This window comes from Pelodiscus sinensis, chromosome 4, assembly GCF_052426305.1.
Source record: "Pelodiscus sinensis isolate ZL-2025 chromosome 4, ASM5242630v1, whole genome shotgun sequence".
Lineage (NCBI taxonomy): Eukaryota > Metazoa > Chordata > Testudines > Trionychidae > Pelodiscus > Pelodiscus sinensis.
In genome coordinates this window covers 55,383,669-55,399,067 of record NC_143055.1, presented here as the reverse complement: position 1 = coordinate 55,399,067, position 15,399 = coordinate 55,383,669, and the positions used below count along the sequence as shown (strand labels likewise).

The 15,399-nt window shown below is 40.6% G+C and overlaps 2 protein-coding genes across 3 annotated transcripts in view; one reads left to right on the top strand and one right to left on the bottom strand.

The window, feature by feature from the left end:
* Positions 1-15,399, bottom strand: part of ZDHHC2 (zDHHC palmitoyltransferase 2) — a 49,795-nt gene that overhangs the window by 8,530 nt on the left and 25,866 nt on the right. Inside the window, exons 6-12 of the mRNA XM_075930364.2 lie at positions 14,186-14,218; positions 10,821-10,941; positions 9,540-9,672; positions 5,271-5,397; positions 4,991-5,083; positions 2,348-2,457; positions 1,718-1,804 (exon numbers count right to left, since the gene is read on the bottom strand). Of these exons, the coding sequence (XP_075786479.1) occupies positions 1,755-1,804; positions 2,348-2,457; positions 4,991-5,083; positions 5,271-5,397; positions 9,540-9,672; positions 10,821-10,941; positions 14,186-14,218 (667 nt within the window). The 3' untranslated portion in view covers positions 1,718-1,754. The remainder of the gene's footprint in view (positions 1-1,717; positions 1,805-2,347; positions 2,458-4,990; positions 5,084-5,270; positions 5,398-9,539; positions 9,673-10,820; positions 10,942-14,185; positions 14,219-15,399) is intronic.
* CNOT7 (CCR4-NOT transcription complex subunit 7) overlaps positions 1-15,399 on the top strand; it is an 85,527-nt gene that overhangs the window by 52,502 nt on the left and 17,626 nt on the right. The gene's annotated exons all lie outside the window — the stretch shown is intronic.

The window sequence follows — 15,399 nt, the reverse complement described above, 5'->3', positions numbered from 1 at the left end:
TGGAGAAGCCTTTGCCGATCGATCCTTTATGCCTCGTGAAACGAGGTTTACAGAATCGGTCGGCAAAGGCTTCCCCAGCCAACAGATCCATATCTACACTGCAGCACTGTGTTGGATCAGCTGATTGTAGGCACAGCATGGCAGCCATGTTTATTTTAATGAAGCGGGGATTATTTAAATCCCCGCTTCTTTGACTATGCCGAATAAACTAATTTACATGGCTCTGTCGACGGAGCCGTGTAGTCTAGACACACCCAAAGGGGGCGAATTTCTGTACGTTTCTGAGTTTCTCTTGGAATGATTATTTCGATGCTGCTGTGATTTCATCATGCTTTATAATGTAAGTATTATAACATGGATGTGTAGAAATTGGAGACGGTCCAGAGAAGAGCAACAAAAGTGACAAAGTCTAGAAAACAAGAACTATGAAGGGAAGCCTGAAGGAATTGGGCTTATTTAGTTTGGAAAAAAGAAGACAGAAAGGGGACATGATAGTTTTCAGGTCTCTAAAAGGGTGTCACAAGGAGGAGGGGAAATTGTTCTCCTCGGTCTCTGATGATAGGACAATCAGCAATAGACTTAAACTACAGCAAGGGAGGTTTAAGTTGGACATTAGGATAAACTTCCTAACTGTCAGGGTGTTTAAACACTGGAATAAATTGCCAAGGGAGGTTATGGAATTTCCATCACTGGCGATATTTAAGAGCAGATTAGATAGACATCTATCAGGGATGATATAGACAATGCCTGGTCCTGCCATGAGGGCAGGGGACTGGACTTGATGGTCTCTCAAGGCCCCTTCCAGTTCTAGTATTCTATGATTCCATGCCTAGAGTCTTGCATAGCATCTTTTTACAATTTTAAATCTCAATAAATAAAAATAACGTAATTACCTTCTGAGCAGGTTTCAGAAGGTAAAAGCTTTCAATTACACCCAATTCAGTGAAACTTGTGATATTTCACTGCCAATTCCTAGATCATCAAGTCCCTTTTGCTTGTTTTAATTTCCAGATTAGAACTTGATTAGTTTGTTCCCATGAATCAGCAATTTGGCAGTTCCATAAAAGAGAGTTAGGCATTATTTCTTAGCTGTAGAACATCAGTGCTTAATATGCTAATCTTTTCCAGACTGTGACTGCCCCAAGACAATGCTTACAAAGTTAGGAATATAATATATATGTCTGCAGTCTCAATTGTTTCTAATGATTAACGGGAATTAGCTCTGGGGTTTTTTGGTATGAAAGAACAAAATTGCAAGTTAATTTACAGGGCACATATTGGAATAAATGATCTTACAGGTCTTTGCCTGCTTCTCTTGATCCAAAAAACAGTCCAAATTCTTTAACCTGAATCCTAGTTTTGGCAGAAAGTTGCTGGCTGGCCTTGGCTAAGTCATAATTTACATGTCTCTGGATTTATAATAGACAATAGCAATAATAATACTGATGCACTCACATCTAAAGATTGCTGCGAAGATCAAGTTAATTTTGAACAAGTATTGTTCAGTCAAGAAATCTATATTTAGGATAAACAGGAGAAATTATTTTAATGCCTGAGGCAGAAACAAAATTAAATTGGAAAAGGCAAGTGTGTTGGCACAGTAAAAATAGAAGCAAAACTATCAAGCATATTTTAATAACTTCAATATTGTGCAGAAGTACCCCTGGAAGGAGTTTAATAGCAGAGTAGAAAATAAAACAGAAAATACTATCCCTACCTTTCCTTTAATGTTTAGATGCTTCCATTAACAGCGACTAGGTTTCATTTTCCATGATTAGTGCAGGATTGCTCATACCTTTGGGGACTGGAAAAATAATATGGTAAAGAAACAGTTACATGTTCTTTTTAAAAGATCTTAATCAAAACAGCATTGTATTTGGTTGCCAATATTCTCTTAAGTTTATTTCATCATCCATTGTATCTAAAAAAATACTGAAAAACATATCCAATTATACAACATCCACTAGTTGCAGTAGTCAAAGTGCCATTACTTTTGGAATAAGCAATTCGATTGACTGATTACTTCTCATAAATATTGGGATTAATCTTGAGAACCAGTGAATATTTGCAATTCCTATTATCCTTAGTGAGAGTTGAGGTATTCCATATCTTTCACAATCAGGCACATTAAGAGTTAGAAGTATAAAAGGGCTTAAAACATGCAAGGGACATTTTACAAACATTCACCCTATATATTAAACTTTGTAGCAATAACAATTCTTTCCCTTTTTATATTTACATGAAATTAATTTTGTCTCAAACAAAGGTTTTCAGCCATTTTCAGATTATATCTTTCCAACAAGAATTTACATTAAAATTCAGTGGGTGCAACAAATCCATCTCTCACCAACTTTGCCATTTTCATTATTTGCACTACTTTCCGTCCAAGACTGAGTATCAGTAAGAAGGTGGCTCTGGGAATCTCGTAATGTCTTTGCAGGAAAAAGGTGATTCTCACTAATATGTAATTAAAAGAAAATACAAACAAAACAGTAAACATTCACTTTTAGTTAATACCATATACACAATTTATACAACTTGGCTACGTCTACACTGGCCCCTTCTTCGGAAGGGGCATGCTAATTTTGAAAGTGGGAATAGGGAAATCCGCGGGGGATTTAAATATCCCCCGTGGGATTTAAATAAACATGTCCGCCACTTTTTTCCCGGCTTGGGGAAAAGCCGGAAAAAAGCATCTAGACTGGCCCGATCCTCCGGAATAAAGCCCTATTCCAGAGGATCTCTTATTCCTACTTTGAAGTACTTTGAAGTAGGAATAAGAGATCCTCTGGAATAGGGCTTTATTCCGGAGGATCGGGACAGTCTGGACGCTTTTTTCCGGCTTTTCCCCAAGCCGGGAAAAAAGCGGCGGACATGTTTATTTAAATCCCACGGGGGATATTTAAATCCCCCGCGGATTTCCCTATTCCCACTTTCAAAATTAGCATGCCCCTTCCAAAGAAGGGGCCAGTGTAGACGTAGCCCACATGTAATGGTCTTACAAAAATCTCCGTGGTCATTTTCTGCTGAATTTTTTATTCTAATACAAGCCATCATTCTAATACACGCTAAATATTAGTTCTATCACAGTGACAGGGTACATTCTAAAATGTAATAGTTTGTAATAGAATTGAGACATATTTAGCTTACTGTTTAACTTTTTTCTTTGGTAAATATTAAGGAAGAGTTAACATGTTTGGACTAACTCCAAACCCCCTAAAGACAGTGATTTCAAAAAGTCATTTCATTTATGGCTGAAAAAATGCCAGTTGCCAGCTTCAGCTAAATGTAATACCAGTAGCCCCAATATAATAGCACATATGTCTCCAGCATTCTTCCTCGACCTCAGAGTGGGTGTATCTAGACTACAGGGTTTTGTCGACATAAGTGGACTTTTGTTGACAAAACTATACCTGTGTCTACACTACCGCTGAGTTCTGTCAACAGTAAGTCGACAGAACGCGGCAGTTTTATCGATGACGGTAAACTTCATTCTATGAGGAATAACACATTTTGTCGACAGAGTTCTGTCGACAAAAGGCGCTATTGCATCCACACTGTGCTTTTTCAAAAGAGAGCATCTAGACTCTTTTGAAAGCGGTTTGCTTTGTCAACAGAACTGGCTGTAGTCTAGACACTCTTTGTCAACAGAATCTGTAGACAAAACCTCTGTCGACAAAAGCCTGTGGTCTAGATGTACCCAGTATGTCCATAACCAAGCTAGAAGGTGCAATTCCTATCTTGGATGGATGTACACATGCTAGTTTCACTTGAACTAGTGTCAGATTTAGCAGTGTGGCCATTACACCATGACAGCAGCTTGGGCTAGCTGCCCAGTACGTACCCAGGAGGTAAGATAGGATCATAGTTGAGCAGCAAGCTGAGCTGCCATCCAACCAGTTGCAGCCACACTACTGTTTTTAAGTGCTAGCTCTAGCAGAGCTACCAAAGAGAGGAGTTAACACCTCCCAGCTGCTGTGCAGACATATCCATGGAGAATAGCGAGAAGAGGATCCCTGCCCAGTATAGTCCAACTCCTACGCTCATCTATTTTCTTGCTTTTCAGCATGGTCCAGGGAAAATTATGAGTAACATTTGTTATTAATGAAAGATACAGACCTAATTACCTAGGGATTACAATTAAATCAGTATCCACTCCTTTATATACATAAAAAGTGCCAGAAATGCCCTATGCTAGAAATACTATAATCATGTTTCTTTGATTGGGCTTTTAACTACAGTATTACAGTTTTCTAAAGGTAATAATTATTAAAAAAATTAAACCGGTGAAAATAAGATTTTAATTGGAGAAAATATTGCTGAATTAAAATACAACTGCTTTATTTAACGGAACACTTCAGCCTAGTCATCTGCATCAGAGAGTTGCTGCATTCTGTTTGCCATGGCAGTGGTTAAGGTGAAAATATTTTTCTCTATTCAGCAATACGATCTACAAAATCTATGCAAGAACAACTATTCTGAGTTATATGCAGTTGGATTAATGCATTCTGTCTTTCAACAACAAAACTTAAGAATTCTTTGCTATAAGGAGCAGTAAATTTCTCTCAAACAAGATCACTTTCGTTTGGTCAGTCTGCTTGTGTAAAAACAGCATTGAGGCAGAAGAAATGTGCACTCTGTGATTTTTATCTAGTTCTGATCAATGAAACTGAAATCAGCGGAATTAAAAAAAACTTTATAAAGATGCCTTACATTATGCTCCTTAGAAGGAGGTTTTTAAAATGCACATCTATATCTACAGGGCTTGCCAAGTGGCGGCAAGCTCCACTTGCCAGCTGCATGGTTTCGTGCAGTTCTGCGTTCTGCGCCAGCTCTTCCGGGTTGTGATCTACTCACCACGTGTGAGTAGATTACATTATTTGTCGAGCCCTATATATCTATCTATATATATGACTACATTAGTGATAGCTGCCCAAAATAGCAAATGAAAAGTAGAGGAATTTACTGTAACAGCCATAAGCAGACATACTTTTTGGTTGTTGAATTAAGTCCAACAGGTGTGGAAACTTGTTCAGGATCTTGGTTAACAAGACAAGTTGGGAAGGAGCAACCATCTCCTAGACTACATAGAAAAAAAAATGTTTAGAATTAGCGTAGCACTTATACAAGCAAAATAACAATACTTCAAATATTTATTTTACAATTCCTTATTTCAAAGCCTCTGCTTTATTTCACAGGATTTTTTTTTAAAAGTACTGCTAACTACTTCTTGATATCTCTCAGTTATTAAGAGACAGTATTATACATACCTTGAAAATACAGGCAGCAGCCAAAATTTCTTTTCATCACCAAATACTTGTCTTAGATTTTTGCTGAAGCCCAAGCTAAAACCATTCTTGTCTGTTCCATGGCGAAATATAGGTGCCCTGAATGCCTCTAGAAAATTAGAAAGATGTGTCATATTTCCTGCATAAATACGTTTAATTAAACACCCCTGATTATTTATATAATTATACTGGTAACCGCAGGCTTACTAGTCCTCTTGGCTATGCAATATTACCTTTTAGAGGGAACTGCATAATGCCATTTCAGGTATTGCACAGCCTCCCAAAACTACTTCCCTTTGAAAGGAAAAGATGTAAGTACTAGTGCCCAATTGCCATACCTGGTAAAGAAGACCTACTGCTGGGGAGGAATAGGAGTTTTTCCTTGTCTGACAGGTTTAGCAAACCAGGGAGTTTTGTGGTGTTAAGAGGTCTCCCCAGATAACTGTTCCGTAAAAGAGAGGCCTCCCTGAGAAATTTTTTCAACCCATTCACAAATCAAACAACTGCAAATGGAGAAAAAGGAAAGGAGCCACCCACTTAGAGCATGAGGGAAACCTGAATGCCAAAGATCGATGTGAGAAGTCCACTTTTACCTCTGACCTTTTTATGAGGTCCTGAGATTTTCATTCTTCCCTTTTAGGGTTGTGTAGGGAAATTATTACTCCCACATTAGTAGAGAAGAATCAATTAAGTCTAGCACAAGAGCTGCAGTGTGTCTGATCGAGAGAGTGCATTCACATTTCTCCCTCCACCGTGTAACTTACAACTGGATCTTTCTCAAATCAGCCTTATGGAATATTTTCCTCATATAAAGTCCATTGCCAGTACCCAAGGCCTTCCTAAGACACTGCAGAGGTGTTCTTTTTTATTAGGCGTACAAATGAAAGACGTGATTAATGTGATTTTGCTAATGTAAGAATTGGTTATAACTTGTATATCCTTGCGCTCTAGGGAAATTGTACTAGAATCCTGATAGTAACAATCATAATTTAAGTTGTGGCCAGCTATGTTCCCTGTAAACTGCATGCCTACGTGGTTGCACAGTTATTTTCCGAGCTCTGCTCAGAAGTTCAAAGCTTCCACAGTGCAGGTAGAGCGCTCAGCTGACCAGTGGGGGGCAGGGCGTCTTGCTAAGCAAGCAGATAAATGGAGCTAGCTGCCTGCTTGAAACTGAGCCGCTAAAAAGGCAAATAAGCAGAGAATGAGTGGCTGGGGGGAGGGAGAGGAGAAAGAGGGAGGGAGGTAATAAGTAAGTTAATAATTGGCTGAGGGGGAAGTGGAGTTTGGAGAGTCCTGTCTGCCTAAGGAGAGAGAGAAGCAGAAACTCAGCACACTCAAGCCTCCTGGGAAAAGGGAGGTATCATGGACAGGAGGAGTGAAGACCAGCCTTGGTGACTAAGGAGTTAAGCCCAGGTAGCTAGCAAAGGTGTTGGCCAGAGGGCCGGGAGAAACAAAACAATGGAGATAGAGGGTTGAAATTTGAACTGGATATAGATTCATTGCCTGCTTTCTTTTTGTGGGGGAGAGAGAAACCAGGAGTTGAGAGAGGCAGAAAGATTTAAACCCAGGCAGGACTGCCCTGTCTCCAAGGTATTCAGGGCATGGGAGAGGACTGAATAAAGAGAAAACTAGAAATAAGTAAAAGAGAAAAGTAAATGCAGTTGCATACAGGGTAATTTTCTTTATTTTGTGGTTTGGTTTGAACTGCTGTGTGTGAATCTATGCCTCCCCTCCTCATTTACTACCTTGCATCGTGCCAAGAGAATTTTCTGTTTTTTTAATTTGTTTTCCTTAGTGCTCTGTAACATCTAGAAACCAAGTACGCTTTATCAAGTTTATCTATTGTTTGTAATAAAAATCACTTTTTTTAAGGTGATGATTTCATTCTTGTGTCCTGGAAGGTCTGTGTGTGTGTATCTGCATGCCTCTGACTGAGGGGTCAACTACCAGAGACTACAGCTTGTTTTTCTTTTTTCAAGCTCTTAGCTCTTTTGGAACAAAAGAGCTTGGGATACCCTTAGGGATAATTTAAAGTGTTCACCCCTGGTTTTTAGGGATAAAAAGCACTTGATGGTGCCAGCAATTTCCCCAAAATCTGTGGATTATGATTCTGGGGGGGAAGTTTTTATAATCAGTGCCTGTAGAGGGAAGGTTTTGAAGCTCCCTTGTAGGCCCTCATCTTCTACGCTTTGAGTACCAAAATGGGAAGCAGCTCTGAGCGGAGCTAAGGGGCTGACTGCATGGGATAGGTGGGGGAAAAAAGTGGTAGGTGAGTGCTGGCATCTCTGCTGTGGGGCAGAGGCAGAAGGCAATTTGTTTGGGATGTCTGACTCACTGCAGTCCTTTCTGGTTGGGTTGGAGGAGTAGGAAGGGAAAGCAGGCTTTGTGGGGAGGGGGGGGGGAGAGAGAGAGAGAGAGAGAGAGTGTGTGTGTGGACATTTGCCATAATTAAGTTTCAAACAAAATTTACATAGTTTACATAATGGTGTACAGTAAGTTTACATAATGGCGTATGGTAAGGAAAAAAAAGATTCTTTTAACAGTTTTTTTAGTGTTGCAGATATCTATAACTCTAATCTTAATGATTTTTTTAAAATTCTGTGTTACTAATTAATGCATGGCAAATTGTATTGTATTAAGGCCAGATCTTTGCTATGTGGCAGAGTTCTGGCTCTTATGAGTCAGAAGTAGCAAGTACTAGCTTGAGCTATTAGAAAGGTTAATAAAACATGTATAGGCGGCCCCCGACTTGCGATGCAATTGGTTCCTAGGGAAGCGTTGCAAGTCAGGGGCATCGTAACTCGAACCTGCATTTATGATAGGCGCCGTGCGCCGTCATAAATGCGGGCCAAGGACATAAGTCGGGGGGTTTTGACCCTTTCTGCACTTACAAAAATGGTCGTAAGTGCGGGGGATCGCAACTCGGACTGTCGTAATGCAGGGGTTTCCTGTACTCCAAGGGTAGTGTTAATTTTCTTTTTTATTTGATTTCACATTAAATATTGTAAGCATTGCTCCTTGTTAAATATACGTTCTTTTAATATATTTTCTTCCACACATATGGACCGCTTAAAATATATATATAGAATGTGAATGTGTGGTTTTGTTTGTATTGGTGGTGGTGCGCGCGCACACACACACACACACACACACACACACCACACACACACACACACACACACAAATACTGGTGGTGCATGTAAGAAATTTCAGCCCACCCAAAAGAAAATTCAACCTGCCCACACATAGAAAGTGTTAGAGGGAACACTAGTGGCTAGCATAATTCTAAGAATAATACAGATAGGGCCTGATGTATTAAGAATATACTTCAAAGTAAAGTAGGGAAGAAGAAATGTCAATATATATTTATGTGTGATTAACTATCTAATTTTGTAGCTATTTATGCCAGTCCTCATATTAAACTAACATATGGAATCCAACTCATTTCCCAGCACAGAATGCTAAAATACAAAAATGACATTCACTGTACACTGTAGTTACTCTCTGAATTAATATTCTGTGCTTGGATATGAACTCTCAAATCTCGAGGGGTGCAGTTTATTATATAAAAAATAAGGTACTCTACTTATTTTAATAAATGGTTTTAAATAATCTGACCCTTATTTCTTGTCTCATTATGACCAATTTGAATAACTTTCCGCACTTGTTATTAATGTCTAAACTGACATTACATTTCCTGGAACACTATGAAAGAGAAACACAAGAAAGAATGGGCTTGAAGCATACTCAGATTCTCTTGTAAGTGATAGTTAGTCAAAGTGTCCTACTGATATTTGCATTAGAAGGGGGCAAAAGCCCCAAATCTAATCCTTCTACTCACCTGCCTCAAATTCATTGTACAAATATGCGTACACAAACAGAGGAACCTACATTCTTAGCTCATACTGTATATGTAACAAAGACATCTTTTAGGACCCATCTATGCTACAACTATTATGGAGTTAGGAACCCTCATGAATTTATATCATGGACATGGTTAAATCTGTTACCAGGTAATGGAAACACAGGCCTCATCTAGGCTACCAGTTTTAACCATGTCGGAACTAGTTATACTTTTAATATAGTTAGGGCTTTAGACTGGTACCACCATCCTGAGACTCTGCACAGTGACTTTTAAAATCCACCATTTTTGTGTGACTCATTATACAATATCAATAGCTTGATATGATTGTAATAAGCACAAAAATGGTAATACTGATTGATGGCAATGTACACTGCGACGTTACTTACCTAATGTAGATTTATTCTTGCTGACTAACCAACAATGATAACCAAAAAGAGAAGATAAACTGACTGAAAACATAGCCGCGGCAAAAAATAAAAACATGATATGGAACTTGGCTTGAGTATCAGGAAGGCCATTCTACAAAGGAAGAAAGAAAACCCAAAAGGTTAGGGTAGGAAAACATTAATTAGCCATACTAATAATATCCATGTAATGAAGATTCTGGATCACATTCTGCACTGACTCACATACCCCTCTGCAAGCAGTCTCTCAGAAAAATAGGCGAGTCCCTTTAGAGAGAAAGGGCCACATTCTACTCCCCACATTGTCTCAAGGGACATGAATTAGGGCAAAATTTGGACTTTTCAAGAGAGAATATAAATACTGGCAACAACAGAAGCTCTTTTAACTCATCTGAATCTCAGTTACACACAGTGAAGTGGTTTTCAGAACAGAGCCTTTTATATTTAAACAAATCAACTTTTAAACTAACCCTGTCAGAATGACTAATCTATAGTTCACAAAGAAAACAGCATTACAACTCCTCTAAGTCTATACTGTGCGTTCAGATGACAGTAAGTAGAGAATTTTCATATACAGGCCTAGTAGATTGATTTAAATCAAAATGATTGATTTTAATCATAATTAAAATGGATGAAATAAATGAATCAGAAACCCTCAGTTGTTTTGCATTATGTCATTTAACTTCCCAATGGGGGATTGATTTTCATTGGTTGGTAATCATTAGCACATGTTGATTTGCACGTTCCATGGACTTAAATTAAAGTTATGTACACAACTGATGGGATGACTGTTTTGTATCTGAAACATACTAGGGGTGTTCTGTTCCCTCTGAACAACATATACCCACCAAACTGTTCGGAAGCAAGTCAAAACTACCTCCCATCCAATAGCATATTCAGTTTTGCAGCTGAGGATTCTTAGGATACATCCATGCAGGAGCTAAGCAACTAGAGCTGGCCCATGCCAGTCTATTTGTGCTCCCAATGCTCAGGTTTCAGGGCTGTTTCACTGCCATGCAGACATATGGGCTTGGGCTGGAGCCCACGCTCTAGACCCTGAGAGGTGGGACCATTCCAGAGCCCATTCTATTTGAGCCATAGGCCAGATGTCTATTAAATGGGACTATGAATATTGATATTTTACAGTTCAAAAGGGGTGATGTATACATGTGCCAAATACATAGCTCTGAACACACAGAAAGTTTGTACATTTGTAGAACCACAGTTTACAATTAAGGATTTGGGCTGAAGAGAAGTACTTACTGTCCAGAATTTGATAAAATACTGTAAATCTGTTGCAGCAATGAAAAGGCAGTACAGTAGAGAATAAGCCAAGAAAAGAAGGAAAAATTTGTAATTGGAGAATCCAACACAATTGTTCACCCTGGAAACAACAACAACAAATACGTAAAAAAAATGAATGTAAACAAATACATTTTAATAATCTTTAATTTAGTTTAATGTTTAGTGTGCTCATTTTCTGTGAATTAATTTGAGAATAAATCTGAACAGTATCTGCCTGTATGTCTCTATGATGCCATAAACTGTCTATGAAATTCTTCATTATGACATTACTTTTTTTTTTTTAAAGTATTCAATACAGATTGATGTTTGCTTTTGGACTCCAAAGTAGTATTTCAAAGAACTTCCACAATTCCTCCCCATGCTCTTTCAATTTCAACAAAAATCATCAATCTGAAATCAGGCATAGAAAGAGCCTAATTTGAAAGGAATATTTGAGACAAATAAACGAATGAATAAATATCAGAATTTTATACAGAAACATCCCAGCCTCAACTATGGCAACTTCTAATATGTTTTACTATTATAACAATAGCCAATTAGCCCATCATAAGATGGGATTTTCAGGTCTCTCCTCCACGTTGGTCTTCTCTCCTGAGCCTCCGGTCTCTCGCTCCATGTCTCTTTCTCTCTCTCTCTCCTCCTCCTTCTAGTGCCTCCCCCTCTGTCTCTCTGCTCTCCTCCACCTTCTGCCTCTCTCTCTGTCTCTCTTTCTTTTCCCCCTCCTGCCTCTCACTATCTCTCCGCTCTCCTCTGTCTCTGTCACGGATGCATGCTCGTCCAGGCCCCGCCCCTTCACCTCCCGCAGTGGCACTTGGCTGACTTCTGCGCCGCTCAGCCGGGCCGCCGCACGGGAGCAAGCGTTGCAATTGGCCTCTCTCTCTCTTCTTCTTCTACTGCCTCGCCCTCTCTCAGCTCTCTCTCCGTCTCTCTCTCTTCTCCCCCTCCCGCCTCTCGCTCTGTTTCTCTTCTCCTCCCCCTGCTGTGTCTCGCTCTCTCTCTCTCTCACTGTCCTCCGCCTCCTCCGTTCTCCTCTTTGTCTCCTCCACATCCTCTGTGTCTGCTCTGCTTTCCTCCTTTTGAATCCGTCGCCCTTTCTTGATGTTAGAGATGCACGCTCGTCCAGGCCCTGCCCCCTGGCTGTTCCCTCTGGGCGGCGCTGTTGCCTCCCGTGTGGAACTCGGCTGAGTTCTGCGCCACTCAGCTGGGCCGCTGCACGGGAGCAAGCGGCGCAAGCAGTGCAGGTAGCCGTTTGGGCCCTGCGCTCCCCATGCAGCATGAGGCCCAAACGGCTGCTTGTGACGCTTGCTCCTGTGCGGCGGCCCAGCTGAGCAGTGCAGAAGTCAGCCGAACGCCAGGGCAGGAGGCAACAGCGCCACCCAGAGGGAACAGCCAGGGTTTCAGCGTTACAGAGTCACAGACATTGGGCTACTATATATATATGACTGCTTAAACATTTAAAGTAACTAATACAAGATAATCAAATTATTGAGATGTGTGTATTGGAAACAATATCAAACCGTTACCATTTGAATTGAAGGAAGACTGCATTTACAATCTCAATTACACTTGTGCATATTTTGAACAAGACAAATTGTTTAAAAATACACACTTTATTAGCACACGCCTGCTTGGATGTAAATTCTGATATGCACCAGCCTCTTGCACACTAATTAACAATGTGCATGATGTTAGCACACACTATGCTCTCTGATGTGAGCGTTTAGTCTGAAATTCCACTGACTACTCAATTAGCTGATTAATCATAATTTAACACCCCTAAAAGGAACAGCTATCTACTATACATTTAAGAGAGTTTGTCTGTATGTGTGTGTCTGTCTGCCCCCTAAATGGAGAACATGCACCCCTTCCTCGGTTAATTAACTGAAGTCTTACAGAAAACATACACATATCTCTGGTTCCTCAAGTGACATGAGTATTACAACCTTTACAGATCTGACAATGGCTAAGCTGGACAATGGGGGACTCTCCTAGACTATCTTCAGTGAAATATCCTAGACCAGTGGTTCCCAACCTTTTTTATTCCATGAACCGGCAAACCTATTCACAAACTTTTGGTGAACCAGCAACATTTTAACATTTGCATATTCATTATACACATCATGAATACTCAAATTAAACGTTACCAGTCCGCCAAAAGCCCCAGTCCCCAGAGCAGCCGCAAATAGCCGGCATCAGATCCGGCAGTCGTCACATGGCGGGTGCTGCCGCAGCTGAAGCCAACTGATTGTGGTGGTTCTAGGTGTTGGGGCTAGGGTACCTGGATGCCCCAGTGACACCCTCCTGCCTCTTAGAGTCCCCACCCCCAAAGTCCCTCACCACTTGCCCTGCCCCTGGAGCCCCCCGTGTCTGCCCCCTTCTCCCCCACCTAGCCCTGCACTTCCTCCCAGCTGCTAGCTCAGCACTGCTGCCCAGGTCATGGCTGCTCTAAGGCTGCCTCCTAGACTCCATGCAGCTCTCCCGCTGGGTAGCGAACCACTCTTCTGCGTCCGGGAGGACTCTGCCCAGCACTGGTTGGCTGAGAAGCGTGGCAGGGTATGTCTCTCCCAACATTTGCAGCAGCAGGGGAAGCACTGAGTGGGGTGCCCCAGCTCTGGCCCCTAGAGTCTTCGTGGCTTGGCACTAGACCATGAACTGGTGGTTAGGAACCATTGTCCTAGACTAAATGGCTCCAGGAAGCCATGCACAATTGGAGCAGCTGAAACTTTGAAATCTAAGAGTTTGGACCCCTATCCATCCTTGTGCTAACATTCGGAACGGATGGCTAATGTTTATATTTTGTCTGTGTCTTCACAGGGCTCTACTTATTCCTTAATAATTATTTCCCAATTCATATAGGATGAAAAAATCCTTTAAAGTACCATGAAGATATTTACCCACATTTTAAAAATGCATATGCACTGTGTAAAATGGGAACCTCATCTGTCTACTTCAAACTACAGGCAGTCCCAGAATTATGAACAGGTTACGTTCTGAACACCTGGTCGTAACTCGATTTGGTTGTAAGTTGGAAATACCCTTAAATGCGTTGCCAGTGCTGTTCGAAAAACTTGACGTACATGGTTCTCAACTCGAAAATATTATAATGGGGTTAATGGGAGGTTGGTTGTAAGTACGGATGGTCATAAGTCGGTATGTTCGTAAGTCGGGGAGTGGCTGTATAACAGACTCATCATTGGGCTGAAAAGAATCTTCCGGCCCATATAATCCAGTCTCTTGTAATAGTGGAGCATGTCTTTCACATCAAAGCCCTCAAAACTGTATCTCACGTAATTTGGGAAATGAAAGGTATGAACTATACTCACCAAGGGCAATGATGGTCCATTTTCAAAATACATCTTGGGAAAAAAAATGTGTGTTAAAATAATGGGAAAAGAAATGGGAGGTTCAAAATTTAAACTTAACACAATTGCTGTCTAAATATCTGATTTTATATATCCAGGAGAATGGGTTAACAATAAGCTACACAGACTTCTTCAGAACAAATCTCATTCACAGTTACATTCAATAATATATCTGCCTACAACAGAACATTTTTCCTTCATTTTGAAAAGTGTAGTTTGCAGTTTAAATTATGGTTGTCATTTTGTCACATCACTTAACAAGTGGGCTTTGTCACTGCCTGGGTTTCTACAGCCCACCATTCCCGGGGTCTAGGCCACCAGCCCAAGAGACTCTGCTGCCAGCTGGGGTCCCGCCACTGGTCTGGGGTTCTGCAGCCACCTCCAGCTGTGGCTAGGTTGCCAACTCTCCTGGACTGGACATACCGGATGCCATCTGCACCAATGGCATCCAGTCCTCTAGAGCTGGAAACCCTAAGTGTGACCCCAGCCTGGGGCAGTGAGAGGTGCAAACAGGTGTAGGAGGGGCGCAGCTCAGCACCCACACCCTAAAAATAGTTCCATCACCACTAAGAGATACCAGGGAAATTATATATGATTATTTAAGAAGGCTAACAGTCTTCATCTGGACTATTTAAAGCTCCACATTTTGTTTATAGCAATTGAGCTAAAATGCTCAAGAAAAAAGCTCTTCCATTCAACAACTTCACCCTTTTACTAAGAGATGAGAGCACTCTTAAACCGCAGTTGAGTGAGAAAGGATAAAATCAGTGAATGATATTTTAAGGTTCAATACTTTTTTAAAATTAAATTTGAAACTGACAACCTACATTTATGACCTAAATTTACCATAATCTATTAACATAATTTAAGCTAAATTAAATTGAATATTTAACCCACGGATGTTTACAGCCAAAGTTTAAAGAAATTCAAACCACTTCACTGGAAGTCACTGGCTAAAGCACCTGGAACCAGAATTTATTGAAGTGCTAAACCTGGCTTTTCATGGGTGCAGAAAGAATTGCTTAAGATTAAAAAATAGAGTACAGGCAGTCCCCGGGTTACGTACAAGATAGGGACTATAGGTTTGTTCTTAAGGTGAATTTGTATGTAAGTCGGAACTGGCTCCAGATTCAGCTGCTGCCACTGAAACTGACCAGGGGCTGACTACAGGAAGC